This window comes from Chiloscyllium plagiosum, chromosome 11 (assembly GCF_004010195.1).
Source record: "Chiloscyllium plagiosum isolate BGI_BamShark_2017 chromosome 11, ASM401019v2, whole genome shotgun sequence".
Classification (NCBI taxonomy): domain Eukaryota; kingdom Metazoa; phylum Chordata; class Chondrichthyes; order Orectolobiformes; family Hemiscylliidae; genus Chiloscyllium; species Chiloscyllium plagiosum.
In genome coordinates this window covers 27,776,141-27,796,064 of record NC_057720.1, presented here as the reverse complement: position 1 = coordinate 27,796,064, position 19,924 = coordinate 27,776,141, and the positions used below count along the sequence as shown (strand labels likewise).

At 40.1% G+C, this 19,924-nt stretch overlaps 1 protein-coding gene across 1 annotated transcript in view; it reads right to left on the bottom strand.

Annotated features, from left to right (window-relative positions):
• Positions 1-9,446: 9,446 nt before the first annotated feature.
• LOC122554241 (lysine-specific demethylase 4A-like) overlaps positions 9,447-19,924 on the bottom strand; it is a 68,834-nt gene continuing 58,356 nt past the window's right edge. The window contains exons 21-22 of the mRNA XM_043698958.1: positions 18,162-18,254; positions 9,447-12,125 (exon numbers count right to left, since the gene is read on the bottom strand). Coding sequence (XP_043554893.1) covers positions 11,985-12,125; positions 18,162-18,254 — 234 coding nt within the window. The 3' untranslated portion in view covers positions 9,447-11,984. The remainder of the gene's footprint in view (positions 12,126-18,161; positions 18,255-19,924) is intronic.

The window sequence follows — 19,924 nt, the reverse complement described above, 5'->3', positions numbered from 1 at the left end:
TTTAAGTTCACTACTAATAATGTGGGGCTGATTTTCAGGCATCAGTAAATTGTTCATTTTTGTGGCCAGTTCTGTTTTTAGAACACTTAATTGTTTGCCACAAAATAGTTAGTTGTGGATCATTAAGTGCTGCACAGAAATAACATTTATTCAGCAACAGATCCCATCGGAGTAGATGGTAAGAACAGTTTGGGGCAGTCATTCTTAGATCATGGCTGAAGATAAGACTTGGCAGCACAATCGACTTAAGCTGTGCATCAAGAAGAAATAGAAAGCTGAAGACAGCACAGAATATGGGAAATAAAAGTTAACACTTTCAAACAGATCACTCATTTTCCAGGCTGATTGTTCCCAGCATGTTTTGATGTTGAACGAGTGGCATGTGGGGGTTTGGACTGTCTCCATGAAGGGTTGATTGATTAATGTGTAAGGTTTTCTGAAGCCGTGGTTTGTTAAAACAGTGCAAGAAATATCATTCTTGAAAATCCATAGGATTTTATTTACATTGGGAGAGTTTTTAATGAGTGAATAACAGAAATGATGTAGTGCATAAAGATTTTGTTTAATGGATCTGAAATAGTGCTCATTGGCTTGCGGAAACATCCATTCCCTTTGGGCTTGTGTTTCAAGATGAGGCCATTTCTTAAAAACCAAGGAAAAATCTACCAAGCAATTTTCCCTCTAATTTTCTCATACCTCTGAGAAGTGGGCAGCAAGTAGACTGCTGCCTCACAGCACCAAGGTCCCAGGATCTATTCCAGCCTCAGGCGACTGTCTGTGTGGGGTTTGCATATTCTCCCAGTGTCTGCATGGGTTTCCTCTGGGTGCTCCGGTTTCCTCCCACAGTCCAAAGATGTGCAGGTCAGATAAATTGGCCATGCTAAATTGTCCATAGTGTTAGGTGCTTTAATCAGAGGGGGATGGGTTGCTCTTCGAAGGGTCGGTATGGACTTGTTGGGCCAAAGGACCTGTTTCCACACTGTAGGGAATCTAATCTTAAAAAAAAGTGTGAAAGGTAGTGACTTCTACAGCCGCCCAGCTTAGATGAAACAAGCAAAAAGCAGAAATTGCTGAAGAAACTCAGCAGGTCTGACAACATCTGGAGAGAAAACATTTCGTTTACATTGGGAGAGTTTTTAATGAGTGAATAACAGAAATGATGTAGTGCATAAAGATCCACTGACCCATCCTCAGAACTTAGTTTCACTTCAGCTCAGAGGAAATGTTGCTACCAAGCCAGATTTCAGTCTGAGATCAGACTTGTCTGGTAGTAACATCAGCTGGGATATTTAAGTAAAAAAGAAAAACAGAACTGGTGGGAGATTGTTGGTGTGCATCTAACAGCCTCTCACCAGATAAAGAACATACAGGAAAACCACAGAAAAGGAAAAGGAAACAAAGCAAAACACAAAAAAGAATGAAAATGTGAATTAGGTCACATTGCAAGTAATTACTTGACATTATTCAAAATTAGGAATTTCTCTTGCTGCCATGATCAACATTCTTTCAGCCATAACCAGTGGCAGTTGTTGAAATGGGTACATTAACATTTAAAAGGCATTTGGACAAATACACGGATAGGAAAGGATTAGAAGGATGTAGGGCAAGTGCAGGGGTTAGCATGGATGGACATTTTACTCAGCATGGACCAGTTTGGGCCAAAGGGCCTGTCTCCATGCTGTAGGACTCTATGGCTAACCACCAAAAACCAAACTGGTCTGGAGTATCCATTGATCAGACCATAGTTATGCTAGTGTAAATAGGATTTTTGCATAGGGACCCCTGCAGAATCCCAATTATAGCACACTCTGAAGGAATTGCCCAGGAAATACAATTTTCCACTGGGCAATTCCAATGTGCTTGGAAACAAAAGTCTCCAGCAGTGGAGATTTAAATGGATGCAACCTGACACCACCCGCAATACTGCATCACTTAACTTGCCACCTTGCAATAATGGCACCCTACCAACTTGTCCCCAAATCTGGCACTTAACCATGGCTCCCCAGTAAGCACCCTACCATTTCTCAGCTGGCATTCTACTCCTGGCATGCTAACATCTCTCCAGTTGGCACCCTTCCCAGCTGACACCCTAAAATCATAGGGTAATTCCTGATGAAGGTCGTCGATTTTCCTGCTCCTCGGATGCTGCCTGACCTTCTGTACTTTTCCAGCACCACTCTAATTTAGACCTTAAAATCAAACATACCTTCCAGATTGAAAGTAGCTGTTACCTGGTGGTCAGGACCTTGACATTTCAGAACACTGCAGCTGACTGCCATGAAAAGAGGACATGGTCTGCTCAATGAAAGAATGGTCCAAACAGATGTATAGTTTCATATTTCTGAGGAATCCATGAGTGGAATCTGCTTTTAGAAAGGCAGCCCGCCCTTATTCCAAAAAAAGAGAGCACCCTGGTATGATAATTTACTTGCAATTGCCACTCCTCAAAATCTGGCCCATTAACTTGATATTCAGGGTACTTGTGTTTTGTAAAGTTAAAAATCACACAACACCAGGTTATAGTCCAACAGGTTTAATTGGAAGCACACTAGCCTTCAGAGCGACGCTCCTTCATCAGGTGAAGAGCGTCGCTCCGAAAGCTAGTGTGCTTCCAATTAAACCTGTTGGACTATAACCTGGTGTTGTGTGATTTTTAACTTTGTACACCCCAGTCCAACACCAGCATCTCCAAATCATGTGCTTTGTAAGATATTGCTATGTGCATCTTGCTACTGTGATTATAAAAGCAAATGTATTAGCTTAGCTGAAGGAATCTGCAGGGATGTTCTTCGGAGCCAAGGACACTGTCGTGACTGTAATGAGGTCAGTCATGTGGACCTCATAGGGAACTCTTATTTGGTTGGACCAGGTTAACAGCCCCAATCAGGGAGACCTGGCTGACAGATATAAACCAGAGTGCCAGAAGTTCTGCTCAATCTGAGAAATGGCTCTGAGGTAGCTGGAAATACAATGCACATGTAAATTATAGGGTGACTTGGAGATAGGATACTGGCCTCTTTGGACCTATTCAGTGGTGACAAGAGAAAACGCTCCTGAAGAAATTTGTTCTTAACAGTCACCTTTGAGTTAGAGTAAACATTTCTGGCATCATGCTGTAATTTGGAAAGCTTGACTCGTTTGATCCTGCCAGTATGAGGAAAGAATATACTATTTTTCTGGGAAAATGACATTGGGGTAAATGAAAAGCAATGAGTAATTCTTCTGACAGTTTGTAGGCTCGCAACTTTAAATTCGTAATGAGAATTCTAACTTTCCCTGAGGCACTAAAAACTTTCAAGAGTTGATGGATTTAGTTAAGGAATACTATGACCCTAAGACTCCTCTAATTTGGAGATGCTATTGCTTTTACTTAGCAGTTCAAGAACCAGGGACATCCATATGGAATTTTTGAAGAGGTTAAGATGACTGGCAGTGGTGTGTGACTTTGCTTTAACCTTTAATGAGATGCTGAGAGACTATTTGGTATGTGGGATTAATGATGTAACCACAAAAAGCAATCAGTAGCTGAAGCCCAGCTGATCTACAAACAGGCACTACAACTGGCTTTGTCATTAGAAAAGGCAGCAAGTGGAGCATGAGTTACAGGGTGTGCGGATGTAAGTGAACACCCTAGCCAGACTGATTGAACTTGGGGGAGGGAGGCAGTCGCTTGAGCAAAGGCAATTGCATAGCCTCACACAGGACATGATCCAAACAGAGTGACTCTGAAGTCAATCCACAGCAAAACCCCCAAAGCCAAGCCTCAGCCAAATGGTTAACATTTGCATCCGGAGCTGGGCTGGCAAGCTATTGTAGTTGCTGCTGATATGCAGACTCAAGACAGCAAGAGTCCCAATAGGCCTAAATTGAGTAAGGGAAGTCAGAGTAATATCCAAGAGTCAGAGTCAGAGAGATGTACAGCACAGAAACAGACCCTTTGGTCTAACATGTCCATGCCAACCAGATATCCTAATCTAATCTAGTCCCATTTGTTCAGCACTTGGCCCATATCTCTCCAAACCATTTCGATCCCATCCAGATGCCTTTTAAATGTTGTAATTGTACCAGCCTCCACCACTTCCTCTGGCAGCTCATTCCATACACACACCACCCTCTGTGAAAAAGTTGCTCCTTAGTTCCTTTTTACATTTTTCATCTCTCACCCTAAACCTATGCCCTCTAGTTCTGGACCACCAGCCCAGGGGAAAAAAAAACCCGTGTCTATTTATCCTATCCATTTCTCTTGTGACTTTATAAACCCCAAAAGGTCATCCCTCAGCCTCAGATGCTCCAGGGAAAACAGCTCCAGCCTATTCAGCCTCTCCCTTTAGCTCAAATCCTCCAACCCTGGCAAATTGCTTGTAATTCTTTTCTGAATCCTTTCAAGCTTCACAACATCTTTCCGAAAGGAAGGAGACCAGAATTGTATGCAATATTCCAGAAGTGGCCTAACGAATATCCTGTACAGCTGCAACATGACCTCCCAACTCCTATACTCAATGCTCTGACCAATAAAAGAAAGCATACCAAATGCCTTCTTCATTTTTAAGGAGCTATGAACTTGCACTCCAAGGTCTCTTTTTTCAGCAACACTCCTCAGGACCTTACCATTAAGTGTATAAGTCCTAACCTGATTTGCCTTTCCAAAATGCAGCTTCTTACATTTATGTAAATTAAACTCCATCTGCCACTTCTCAGCCCATTGGCTCATCTGCTCAAGCTCTTGTTGCAAATCAGACATAACCTTCTTTTCTGTCCACTACACCTCCAATTTTGATGTCATCTGAAAACTAACTAACTATACCCAATATGTTCATATCCAAATCATTTCTATAAATGACAAAAAAGTAGTGGACCCAGCACCGATCCTTGTGGTACACCAGTGGTCACAGACCTCCCAGTCTGAAAAGCAACCCTCCACCACCACAATCTGTCTTCTACCTTTGAGCTAGCTCTGTATCCAAATGGCTAGTTCTTCCTGTATTCCAGGAGATCTAACTTTGCTAACCAGCCTACCATGGGGAACCTTTTCAAATGCCTTGCTGAAGTCCATGTAGATCATATCCACTGTTTTGCCCTCTTCAATCATCTTTGTTCCTTCTTCAAAAAACTCAATCAAGTTTGTGAGACATGATCTCCCATACACAAAGCTATGTTGACTATCCCTAATCAGTCCTGCCTTTCCAAATTTGTGTAAATCCTGTCCCTCAGGATTCCTTCCAACAACTTGCCCACCACTGGTCAGGAGTGCACAAGTTTACTGATAGAGTCATACAACATGGAAACAAATCCTTCTATCCAAACAGTCCATGCCAATCAAATTGCAAACCAAACTATTCCCACCTGCCTGTACTTCGCCCTTATCCCTCCAAAGATTTCTTAGTCAGATACTTATCCAAATTCTTTTTAAGCATTGCAACTGTACCCGCATCCACCAGTCCCTCTGGAAGTTCATTTTCACACACCAAATGCTGCGTAAAATAAGTTGCCAGTCTTTTAAAAGTCTTTCTCGCATCTTAAAAATATGTTCTCTAGTTTTGAAGTCCTCCACCCCAGGGAAAAGACACCTGTCATTTAACATATCTATACCCCTCATGATTTTATAAACCTCTTAAGTTCACCGCTCAGTCTCCTGCACTCCATTGAAAACAATCTCAGCCTATTTTAACAACATAAACCCTCCATTCTCTCCAGGTTAATGATATCCTTCCAAAAATAGGGCAACCATAACTGGACACATTACTCAAGAGGCCTCACCAATGTCCTATACAATCTCAACATGATGTCTCAACTCCTTTACTTAAAAATTCTGAGCAATGAAGGCAAGTGCGATAAATGCCTCATTAACTACCCTGTTTACATGTGATGCAAACTTCAAAGAATAAATATGCCTGAACCCCATGGTCTCTCTAGGGGTCATACAACATTACCCAAGGCCCTACTTATAAATCTTTTTAAGCAGTGCCCTTCTCATTGAAGGGCAATGCTGCGTGATCAAAAAGGTGAAGGCCAGGCCCAGGAGCAGACCCACGAGGATGGGCCCTACTTCTAATTGTATAAGTCCTGCCCGGTTTGTTTTACCAAAATGCAAAACTTTGCATGTATCTGAATTAAGCCACTCCCCAGCCCATGAACACAATTGATCAAGATGTTCTCGTAATCTTAGAAAATTCTTCTTCACTGTCTACTACACCAATTTTGGTGGAATCTACAAACTTTCTAACCATACCTTCTACATTCTCATCTAAATTATTTATTTAAATAACAAACAAGTGGACCCAGTACTGAACCCTGTGGAACACCGCTGGTCACAGGCCTTCAGTCTAAAAAACCCTCCACAATCACGGTCTCCTGCAGTTAAGCCAAATTTTGTATCCAACTGGCAAGCTCACCCAAATCCACTGTGAGCTAACTTTCACTAATTAGTCTACCACGTGGAACCTTGTCAAAGGCTTATTAAGGTCCAAGTGAACAACATCTACTGCTCTGCCCTCAATTGTCTTGGTTACTTCCTTTTGATGGTTTCACAATTTTCAGCTAGTATTCTTTTATAACTACTTAGACAATAAAATAGCCTGTGTCCACACACATAACATGACCTACACAGCATTTAGGCTGCAACCGCTAAGCAGCAGCATTGCTACCACACAATGATCATCACATACAAGTGAATTTAACATCAATGCTCAACTTGGAGTGGTTATACCATTGCAGAATCTTACCATCAACATCTTGTGTGCTATCATTGACCTGAAACTGAACTGTATGAGCCATATAAACATTGTGGCTACAAAAGGATATCAGAGACTAGAAATTGTGGTGAGTAATGCACCTCCTGTTTCCCAAACCCTACTTAACATCTAAAAAGCACAAATCAGTGTAGTGGATATTTTCCATTTGCTTGCAGCTCCAACACTTGAGAAGCTTGAAACAATCCAGTAGTTTACTTGACTGGCACCCCATCCAAGCAATTCTAACATTCACTCCCTTCCCCAGTGTGGTAACAATGTGTACGATCTACAAGATAAACTACAGTAACTCACCAGGAAAACTTACCAAGTAGAAAGAAAAAAAGGTGGTACCCTGTAGATGCCTGGCAGTATCACAATTTGCCATTTCCCCAAGCTACACACCATTCTGACATGGTACCATATTATTATTTCTTTACTGTTGCCAGGTTAAAATCCTGGAACTTACTGGGTAGAAAGAAAACCCACAGGATTGCAGTAATTCAACAATACAGTTCACAATCATCTTTGATGAGCTGTTCTGTTTTCCTGCTGTTCCATGGCTCCCTCTGCTGTCCAACTGTGTTTTTGGATGCATCAGGTGTCAGCATGATTACCTCATGACAACCAAAACAATGATAAACTGATCAGCACACAAATATATACTTTTCAATTAAGTAAATTAAAACAAACATCCCAAAGCTTGTAGTGGTTAGTGCACAGTTTTGAAATGACAAAGCAGTTTTGTTATAAGTAGGTGGCATTGCAGGTGGTGTCCCAACTGCAACATATGTGTGTGAGGAGTATTGCTGTTAAGTGATAAGATCCCTGCTGATGTGATTAGACATTCAGATCACAGAACAAAACCTGGTTTGGTAGGCCATAGGCTTTATTTTTCTTTTTGTTTTCTGTGGAGGTCAGTCACTGAACATATTCAAGAGAGGTTGCCCAGTAACAGCACCTCTGCTGGTGTTGATTTGTGCTCTCTCTTCACATTAATCTGCTTCTGACTTTTGCTGCCTGGTGCTCATGAAACTTAAGTCAGCAAATACCTTAGCAATGATCTCCCCATAATTTCTTTCAGTGCGCTGCTCGACATTTAAATCTGAAAACATGGCAACTACTACCGTGAAAAAGAGAATGCAGGATCCGTGGTTGAAATCTCCTGCCACAAATGTTTTCTAGTCATTAAAAAGGTCGGAGTTATTCTGAAAGATTGGAAACACTCCAGCCCATTGAAATCAAGCAATTAAAAAGTTTTTAAATAAAAGATTGAGGAATCATTGCAGGAGCCCTGAGTCACATCTAGGCCAGACCAGGTGTGGATTGCAGACTTCCATCCCTAAATGATACTCGTGAACCAGATGGGTTCTAGATGATAATAATGATGAATTGTCATCAACTGTTTCAAATTAGATCTCTGAGAATTGCTAGGTTAATTGTTAATAACAGGGAGGCAATGGTGTTACTGCTGGAAATCCCACCATGGCAGATGGTGGAATTTTAATTCAATCAAGAAAAATCTAGAATTAAGAATCTTATGATGAACACAAATCCATTGTTGATTGTCGGAAAAACCCATCTGGTTCACGAATGTCCATTAGGGAAGGAAACTGCCATCCTTACCTGGTCTGTCCTATATTGATTCCAGACCCTCAGCAACGTGTTTGACTCTCAGACTGCTCTCTGGGCAATTAGAGATGGTCAATAAATGCTGGCCCAGCCAGCAAATCCCACATCCCATGAATGAATAAACAAAGAACAAAGAAAACTTACAGCCCAGGAACAGGCCCTTCGGCCCTCCAAGCCTGAGCCGATCCAAAAAGTGAACTTAAGTTCTACCAGCTACATAAAATCGTACAATTGTGGCCACAGATCAATAGTAGTTGATAAGATTGTTAAAAGAAGCTATATTGTAAAAGCATGACAAATTCAAATAAACCATTTTTTAAAAAAAATCAATAGGAGTTAGGCATCAGGATATCACTCTTTCCACTCATCTAGGTAAACATTTAGTCATCGGAGGGAGCAATCAATTATTGTTTTATCATATGATTTTCTTTGGAAGGGCATTAGAATTTAAAATTGCATGAAACAAACATGGGAGTTGCAACAATATTTCTTCTTAATGCAACACTAGTTTAATCTTTTTCTCTGTGGCATGTTGCTACATTATAAATGCACTGCAGTGACATGCCCAGTTGTCTTCGAACACAACATAGTTTTCAAACTAATCAATTTGATAAATGTTATTCTTTCTTCAGTTAGCTTCATATTAGCTCAGAAACAGAAAAACAAGTCAATATTTTCTCTTACCAATAATATTGTCAAAGAAACATCTATTTAGGATATGGAAACATTTGTATCCTTACTGAAGAAGTTACTGGGTATTTGACAAGATGCACTTCGTTCAGTGGTAATGGCCATGGGGTCTTCACAAAATCAATTTTAGCTTCTGATCTTGCATTTTCACATAGGAGACAACCACTGAAAAGTGTGGGTGCTTATTTCAAATTTAGTGTTGATTATGTAAATTTACTAAAGGATTTATTTTTGCTGAGTTCTTGCCCTCATTCCTTTCCATAGCAGGAAAGCCACAATTTCTAATGGCCCTGATATTGACATAATCGAAAAAAACAAAGCAAATTTTAGCACAAGTAGAGAAATATGTTATAGGAGCAATAGTGTATCTGAAGACTGGATTGGAACAAAGCAGAATCAAAGACAAAAAACATTTATTAACTGCAAATCATTTCAATGTCTCTTATTTTCCTAAACAATCACAGCAAGCCATTTAAACTTCATGTTTGCTTGAACTAATACAGTCATTTTCATAGATCAATACAATCAATTACTGTACAGACTCCTGAGGTGGTTGTAGTGTAGACTGTGGGCCTTTTAGATTAGACACAATGATTTAAAACATGTTCAAGATGAGGAATCGGAATGGAGGCATGTAGAGAGTGCAACACTGTTCCAAAAGAATTTAAGACTCTTTTCAAAAACAAAAGGGGAGCTGCAATAAATAACCAAACTTCTGAAATAACATGGAATCAAAGAGCCAAGTTTTCAAACACATCAAGAGCTGTTAAATTTGTTGAGAAATTACTCATCTTTCAACAGGTCACATAACTTTTACATGGGTTGCACAGTCTTTCATAGTTGCAGAACCATCAAGTTATAGAGATATAGGATTCCTTCACTGAAGAAAGCATCATCCAGGAAACTGGTCATTTAAACAGGGGTCAAACAACAAAATTTAAAAAAAACATTGAAATATAAGATACACAAGCTAGTATCAAATTAGTTTCTTGTATCCAAATGAATGTTAAGAAAACAATTTTTGGCATTGTGTCCCATTGCCTGCATACTTGCAAACTGTAACAATAAATATAAGGTTCTGGATTTCACTAGACCTTCAAATAAAAGCAAAATACTGTGCATGTTTTTACTTCCCTAATTTCCAGCAAAAAAAAAAGCTGGAGAGCCTGACAGCAAACATGTTACTTTTGTTTTAGATCTCTAGCATCTGCAGTACTCTGCTGTTTAAGTGCAGTCATGTCAATTTTGGAGGAAGCATTATTTTTCAGAAAGATAGGATCAAAGGTGACCATCCAAAATGGGATGCTACTAGTAAGTTAAAAGAACCAAGAGGAATAAAAATAGTTTATAAAGTTTTCAGAGTTGGCTGTTAAAGAAAAGGAAAAGGAAGTATCTGAATTATGCTTGTATTATTTCATACTACCATTTCATTTTCTTTTCCACTGTTAATTAAATTTTCTTTTTTGTTCACAGATTCAAAATAATTTTCAAATTTACATTTCATTTAAAAAAAACGTAGCTCAGACTGAACAAGTGATTCTTACTGAAGAATTTAGAGGCAACAAGACTTTAAGAACACGTACAATGTAGTCACTGAACAACTGGCTTTCTAGTTTTAATAGTTAAATATACTACATTTTTAAGATAACAACCTGTTCACAGTTCTATTGTTTCACCAACTCTCTCAAAAGAAGACAGCATTGATATAACCCAATAAATACCAGAAATAGTAGACTGCAAAAAGAGCCATTCTATTAATAGCCATGGTAGCTGTTTAACATTTGCATACAATGTTACACCATGGTTTCAATCCAAACGAGTAATCTTGTGGCGTTTAGCCAGTGTCTGTTTCTACAGTCTACACCAAACCAATAAAGTAACTGAAAGGAGCATTTTACACTGCAATTAAGTTTGCAAGAATATTGGAATAAAATTTAATAATTCATTGAATAAACAAATATAATTTGTGACAAGTAAAAACAGCACACAAGTCTATCAGTACATGAGGTTCACAGAGATGGGAGACATCTTTAGAAGTGCATTTTGGGGCTTTGGGATCGTGGTTTGGGTAGGGACATTCATAAATCATTTGCGACTTCATTAATACTTAACCATTCAAAGTCAAAATTCTGTTTACTTTCATTATGAACACTCAGTAAATAGCTACAATATGGAGGTGTTGGGATGAAACTTTTAAAAAACCTTGTGTCTAATCATTTCAGCCAAACTATAGTCTTAAGACTTCCCCTATAAATACAGATAAGAGTTTTAACTCAAGCACCGGTGATGGCCCTAGTTTTGGGCTAATGACTGGATATGGTGAAAACCCATTCACAACTTCCAGAACTTCACAGCCTATATACAGAGGGAATGCTTCTATGCCTATGGTTAAACAGCCATGCGTCAATCAATCAATCTTCAAAGTTAGTACTTTTATGTTCTATAGACCAGGTATGCAATAGGTTTCAACTGATAGTTGAATGTAAATGTTAATGACATTTACCAAAGAGGGACCAGCAATATTAAAATGTATTAAAACATAAATGCATTTTTTATTCTGAACATGGATGTAAGTGTTGAAATCTAACCCAAAGACATTTTTTTTGCAATCCTATTTCTAGCTCACTGAAGACTCCATTAAAGGCATTCCTTGATCCAGATTAGTTTGCCATTTACAATGCAAGAGTCCAGAGCAAGATCAAAGAACGCTTGAAAACAGCTTTGCTGAATCCCAAGATATTCAATATTCAAGTTCAATGGGTGTGTTGCGAGTAATGAGGTACCCTTGGTAGTTTTGTCACTAAAAAGGGTTAGAATTCAGCTGCACCTCAACTGCTTTCATGTATCTACAATATAACCAAGTTGGAAAACCAAAGTTTGTCACAATGGCTTCCATAGGTGATGTTCTGAACAGTTTCTGTAATGATAGCAATTTTATTCCATAATTGCACGGTAGAGAGATGGCTCAACATAGTCCCCACGATATCTGGAGTTAAGAACTCGCTGTCGCTTTGTCACCGGGGCAACCTCCTCTTCTGCAAAAATTCCGGTGAATCGCATGTCAGACGCGACAGACTGCAAAACAAACAAGACATGCCATTTTTCAAGCTTTGTGAAATTTTCACTGTGGGGCAAACCTGGCTCGTTTTCACGTATAAAACGTTAAAATTTTAAAAATATACAACTACAAACTTTGATAAATGTTCACACTAGGGAAGTACTCCTTGTTATGGACCAGGCCAGACTCCCTCAAAACATTTCAAGTAGCCCAGACCCTAATGTTTGCTAGGTGATTTAAGCAACTGTAATGCAGATATTCCTGGAGGGATGCAGTTGGTCAAACCGCTTCATTTTAAACAAAACATGTATTTACAAGATTACCAAATAAAACACAAACAAAAGAAGTGAATAGGATACAGAATAACTTAACCTATTCGAAAACTCACCAGCTTAACCCAACCTAATGATGCTGTCCTAAATACTTGCAACAAACCCCATAAACACCCCTTGGTACCAAAAGATAAAATTAAACACAATTGTACAGGAAAGATGTCAGAGATGACCACCATGGACCTGCTTCTTTGGGTCCAGCAGCTTCAAAACTTTTGGTGAACAGCCAGACTACCAAAAACCAAATCAAACCAGAGTAAAGCTGAGCTGGGAGAACTGGCCACTCCCCTTTCATCGTACAAGTGTTTTTTAAACTTGAAAGCCTTTTGCCTGAGGCAGTATCTGTTGACTTTAAACAAATGGCTCTAAAACACTTCAACTTAGCCTTTTCGGAGTCAATGTCTTTTATGACCTCCATGGAAAAAAAAACAAGGACTGCATAACCTCGATAAAAGAGCAGCATTGCCACATTCTAATAAATGAAAATAACAATAAATGAATAGCTTTAACATCAGCCAAAAACTACCACAATACGAGAGGTGGTGGGAGAGGGAGAAAGAAGGACATTGACTTGCACTTGACCACCTAATTTGGCCTCACTGTATAAGGAGGGTCCTCAAAACATCTCATCTTCAATGATAGAAGTGCCCAATTCATCAGTACAAGATAAGGCTGAAGCACTTTGCACTTCAAGCTGAAAACTGTTGTAAGTGGATGATCCTTCTCAGTCTCATTAGAGATCTCTAGCATCATAATGTTTGCCTTCAACCAATTCAATTCACTCCATGATGATGATATCAAGAAATGGCTGAAGCCCTGCATATCGTAAGGCTATGGGCCCTGACAAAAATTCCAGTAACAGCCATGAAGCTTTGTGCTCCAGAACTTCCTGTGGCCTTAGCCAAGCTAGTCTAGCATTGTACATTGGACATGTAGCCAGCAATTTGGAAACTTTGTCCTGTACAATATATAGAACAGAACAAATCAAACCACCCTATCAGGCAGTCTCCTCAATTATCAAAGCAATGGAAGCCATCATAAACAATGCTATCCAGCAATAACCTGCTATCTGATTCTCAATTTAGGTTTCATCAAGGTCATTAAAGACATTACCTCTTTACAGCCTTGGTTCAAATATGGATTACAAAACTGAAGTCCAGAGGTCTTAAGATTTGCAGGTTATATGAATTGGACATGTTAATTTGTCCATGGTGTTCAGGGATGTGCTGACTAGGTAGATTAGTCATAGGAAAATGCAAGGTTACGGGGGGCGGGGGGGTGGTGGTGGTCTCAATGGGATACACTTTGAAGGGTCAGTGTGGACCCGATGGGCCGAATGGCCTGCTCTCTCACTGTAGGGATTCTATGATTCTAAGTCAAGGTGGCCACATTTGACTATGTATTACACCCAGAGACCCCAAAGTAGAATCAATGGGAATCGCAGTGAAAACTCTTCACTGGCTACAGTCATACATTGCAAAAGGGAAGATAGTTATGGTTGTTGGAGGTCAGTCAGCTCAGCTCCAGGACATTACTGCAGGGGTTCCTGAGAGTAGTGTCCCAGGCCCTATCACCTTCAATGACCATCGATGTCCCCACTATGAACATCCTGGGAAATACCACTAACCAGAAACTGAACTGAATAGCCACATAAACTAAGTCTACAAGAGCAGGTCAAAGGACACCAAAAACTCTGTCTGCCATCTAAAAAGGCATATCCTTTACTTGCCTGGATGAGTCGAGCTCGAACTCAAGTGGTGGAGGCTGGTACAATTACAACATTTAAGAGGCATTTGGATGGGTATATGAATAGGAATGGTTTGGAGGGATATGGGCCAGGTGCTGGCAGGTGGGACTAGATTGGGTTGGGATATCTGGTCGGCATGGACGAGTTGGACCGAAGGGTCTGTTTCCATGCTGTACATCTCTATGACTCTAAGAAGAATGATACCATTTGAGGAGGCAATGGTGTACTTGTATTAATCCAGAAACTCAATTAATGCTCTGGGTTTCTAGGTTAAAATCCCATCATGGCAGATGGTGGAAAATCAATTCAATAAAAAAAATAAACAAACAATCTGGAATTAAGAATCTAATGATGACCATGAGTTCACTATTGATTATCAGAAAACCCCATCTGGTTCACTAATGTCCTTCAAGGAAGTAAATCTGCCATCCTCACCTGGTCTCATAATTGCCCTCTGAAACGGCCTTGCAAGCCAATCTCAAAAACCTGACACTGACCAAGAGATGTAAAAGTCAACAGCAGAAACAGCCCTGATGATCCTACAAAGTCTTCTTTTACGAACATCCGGGGTCTAGTGCCAAAAGTGGGAGATTGTCCAACAGAAGACTCAAGTAACCACCTTACAGTCACACTCACGGAATCATATACCTGACAGACAATGTCCCAGACAACACCATCACAATCCCTGTTCTACTGGAAGGACAGATCCAGCACAGGTGGTGTACACTGCGGCATACTGTTGGGAGGGAGTTGCCTGAGAGTCTTCAACATTGACCGGAGCCCATGAAGTCTCCTCGCTTTAGCGCAAACATGTGCAAGGAAGCTGCTGCTGATTATCACCTACCGTTCGCTCTTGGCTGATGAATCAGCATTCCCCCAAGTTGAATAACACTTGGAGGAAGCACAGAGAGTGACAAGGGCACAAACGTACTCTGGGTGGAAGATTTCCCACAGCCACCACCAAGAGCGGTTCAGCAACATCACTACTGATTATGCTCGTCATGTCCTAAATGACAATATCTACTAGACTGGATCAGTGGCAGGTGATGAGGGCATGAAGAGGGAAAAACATTCTTGACTTCATCCTTACCAATCTGCTGGATGCAGATGCATATGTCCATGACGGTATTGATAAGCATGACCACCTTGTGGAGACAAAGACCTTCATTCACATTGAGAATACCCTCCATTGTGTTGTGTGGCCCTATCACCGTACTAAGTGAGAGAGACTTTGAATAAATCTAGCACCTGAAGACTGGGCACCCATGAGGCGCTGGGGCATCAACAGCAGCAGACTTGTATTCCAGCACAACCTGCAACCTTATGGCCCGGCATAAGCCCCACTCAACCATTACCATCAAGCCAGAAATTAACCCAGGTTCAATGGAGAATGCACGAGGGCATGCCAAGAGCAACACCAGTGATCTCACAACCATTGGATTAAATCTAATCTCTGCAGTCCTGCCACATCCAGTCATGACAATTAAATAACTCACTGGAGGTGGCAGACTAGGGAACTCGGGGAAATAAATAGCGTCTTGAAAAAAATTCACATTTATTAAAAGGTGGTCTTAAAAAAAACATGGACATATGCATCTGCATCCAGTAGATTGGTAAGGATGAAGTCAAGAATGTTTTTCCCTCTTCATGCCCTCATCTTTGGGAACTGATCAAGTGTATCCCAGGACGATGTGGGAAGTTAGGGAAGAAATAGTGGGGCCCGAGCAGAGATACTTGCATCATCTATAGCCATAGGCAAGGTGCCAGATGACTAAAGGGTGACAAATGTGCCTTTACGAGAATCCTGGGCACTATAGATCAGTGAGTCTGACACCAGTCGTGGGTAAACTGTTGGAACAGATTGAGAAACAGAATTTACATGCATTTGAAGAGGCAAGGAATGATTAAGAATAGTGAGCATGGATATGTCTGCAGGAAATCAAATATGTCTCACAAATGTGACTGAGTTTTTTTTGAGGACAACCAAAAAGAATGATGTGAGCAGCTTCATGAACTTTAGTATTGTTTTTAACATGGTTTTGCATGGTATACTAATTAATAAAGTTAAATCACATGGGATTCACAGAAAGCTTGTCAACTGGATACAAAATTGGCTTGATGACAGGAAAGAGGGGATGGTAGTGGAGGGTTGTTTTCTGGACTGGAGGCATGTGACCAGCAGTGTGCCACAACTATCAGTGCTGAGTCCACTGCTTTTCATCATTTTATATAAAATGATTTGGGTGTGAATATAGGAGATATGGTTAGTAAGTCTGTAAGTCAGTGGTTCAAGAAAGCAACATACCACCACATTCTCAAGGGGAATTAGGGATAAGCAATAATTTGTGCCCATCCAACGTAGCACACACCAATGTTCCCTTTACAGGATTCATAGATGAATATTTTTAGAAAAATGTTTCTTCTTGCAACTAATGATAACTATTTAAAATAAGAGTTGCCCATATAATACAGACAAGACAAATTTCTCAGAAGGGTGAGTGACTTTAGAACTATCTTCCTGAAAAGACAATGGAAGTAGAGACCTTGAATATTCATGAAGTACACTGATAATCGTTCAGGGTAGCTGAAATGCAAATCTGAGGTTACAATCAAATCAGCCAAGATGTTCCACTCCCAAGTATGCGGATTTTAATAAAGGCAAAATATTGTAGATGCTGGAGAAATGTAACTTATCTGGCAGCATCTCAGTCATAGAGATGTACAGCATGGAAACAGACCCTTAGGTCCAACCTGTCCATGCCGACCAGATATCCCAACCCCAATCTAGTCCCACCTGCTAGCACCCGGCCCATATCCCTACAAACCCTTCCTATTCATATACCCATCCAAATGCCTCTTAAATGTTGCAATTGTACCAGCCTACATCACATCCTCTGGCAGCTCATTCCATACACGTACCACACTCTGCGTGATAAGGTTGCCCCGTAGGTCTCTTTTATATCTTTCCCCTCTCACCCTAAACCTATGCCCTCTAGTTCTGGACTCCCTGACCCCAGGGAAAAGACTTTGCCTATTTACCCTACCCATGCCCCTCATAATTTTGTAAACCTCTATAAGGTCACCCCTCATCTGTGGAGAGCGAAAGAGTTCTCAATTTGAAGAAACTGAACTACCAGTTCTGAAGAGTCACACTGGACTTGAAATGTTAACTGTTTTCTTGTCCACAGATGCTGTCAAGATTTGCTGAGAGAATTCCCTGTGCTTGGTTACACAGCATCCTATGTAACACTAGAACAATTCAAATTGTGCCACACTCTGTTTCTGAAGTACAACAAAGATGTAAAATGTGGCAGCCAATTTTGACAAAAGCAGGGTTCCACAAATAGCTTGAAAAAAAATTACCAAAGCACCCAATGTCAGTTGGGTGTATATCAGAAAAACAAGGAACTCCACATATCCATTTAGCCCTTGACCAACATCAAGAACAAAATCATCTCATCACATCAGAGGCCTTGCTGAGCATAAATTACTTTCTACTATTTCCTCCTTTATAATATTTCATGCCATCTAACGCCTCCATCACAAATTATTTCAAGTTTAATATCCATGTCAAATGGCTGAAATTTGATTCTAGTTGAAAGAAGAAGTGATCCTGAAAATTTAGTGAAAGCCATGAATGCATAGTACAAGTCAAAGCTCATGATCTCCTCCGTAAAAATACTCAATGTTTTAACTAAGTTTCAAGCAGTTATTATTTTGCACTGCTACACATTTGATTAGGTTAAAACAAAAAAAAATTTGCAAATGGAATCAATCCGATTGAACATTACAAAGTGCAGACAAACGTTTTTAAAAATTTATAACGGACATGGTGGAACCTTTCACCATTGCTAATGGAAAAACCTTAAACAGTTATTCATTTCTTTTCACGGGAATAAATTGAGCAGGATCCAGAACTGTACAAGGTGTACTTCGGCAGATGGCATGTAATAATAGAATAATGAAATACTAACCAGCCTGGACTTTACTTTTTTGGGTAGTTCCTCATTAAGAGTGTATACATCCTCTCTCTTCACCATTAGTTGGGATGCATCTTCAAATTCAACCTAAATGGAAAAGCAAAGCAGAGTCAGGTGTGCACTGGGAAGTGATATGTCAAACCATTTAAAAACTTTAAACTCAGGAATGAACAGATAAAACAACTACATTGAAGGAGGCGTCCACCTGGTCCAGATAGCAACTCAAAATGATCATGCTATTCTTTCCAACAGTATCTCAATTCACTTTGCATCTAAAAGTATATTTCATGACACTGGGGTAGACAACAGCAAAGATTTACAACTCTTTAAAATCACCAAAACCTCATTCAGAGACTGTGATCCCCTAGTACTAGGCTCTATTGCCTGCAGGCACATCCTCTCAATACCTGCCAAGCCTACTGCAAAATTTCTAAGTTTCAATTAAATCACTTCTTTTCAGCATTTGAGGGATTAAGACTTGAGCAACATAATTTCTCATCCTTGAGTCCCAGGAATCCACCTAATAAATTGTTGGTGAACTTCTTCTAAAGCCACTATATTCTTCCTTGGGTAGAAACCAAAACTCTGTAGTACTCCAGGTATAATTTTGCCAAGACCTTATGCAATTACAGCAAAACGTCTTCACTCTTACACTGCCATCTCTTTGTCATAAAGCTTTTCCTAGTTGTTGTTACACCCGAATTTTAACTTCCTGCAATTCATGTGCAAAAACAGAGAGATTATTTAAACAGTTACAGCATGGAGGTGTTGCTGACCAGGCCAGCATTTATGGTTAACCCCTAATTGCCTGAGGGCAGTTAAGAGTCAACCACATTGCTGTCGGTCTCGAGTCTCATGCAGCCAGACCAAGTAGGAACAGCAGTTTCCTTCCCTAAAAAGGACATTAGTGAACCAGATGGGTTTTTGGTCAATCGAGAACAGTTTCATGGTCATCATTAGACTTGTAATTCCAGACTTTTTTTAATTGAATTCAAGTTCCATCTGCCATGACAGGATCCGAATCTGGGCGCACAGAATATTATCTGAATCTCTGGATTAATAGTCTAATGATAATTCTACTATATCTTCTTCATATGGAAAGCCACACATATATAAAACATACTTTCAGTTCTGAATACTTGCTTTATATGAGATGTATTTATGCATGTGCCGAGTGTATGCATCAAGGGCCAAGGGATTAGAAACAGAAGTTGAGAAAACCTGTTTTGACCACAACCCATTCTCTGTAATCAGAAATTCAGCGTCCCATGTCAGTCTTACATAAGTAGATTTAAATCACTGAACAATTCCTTTAAGGAGGCGTACCATGTAGGAGGAACTTATAGCGCATTAGTTTGACAAGTATTTAATAATATTGAATTGCCAAGGGGAGAAAATAGTTTCTGTCTGTCAGCATCCCAATACATGCAGACAATATCCTGGTTGCACATCAACTACTCAAATGATTAACCCAAATTCAGTTATGCAGTTTACTTCTGATCCAAATGATTAGTTTGGATGAGACACCAAGCATTCCACAATAACTATCCCTAGCACCAAGGCTTTAACACAAATAGACATATTGATACTTCATTCTGGATTAGTGGTGCTGGAAGAGCACAGGAGTTCAGGCAGCATCCAAGGAGCTTCGAAATCGACGTTTTGGGCAAAAGCCCTTCATCAGGAATAAAGGCAGTGAGCCTGGAGTGTGGAGAGATAAGCTAGAGGAGGGTGGGGGTGGGGAGAAAGTAGCATAG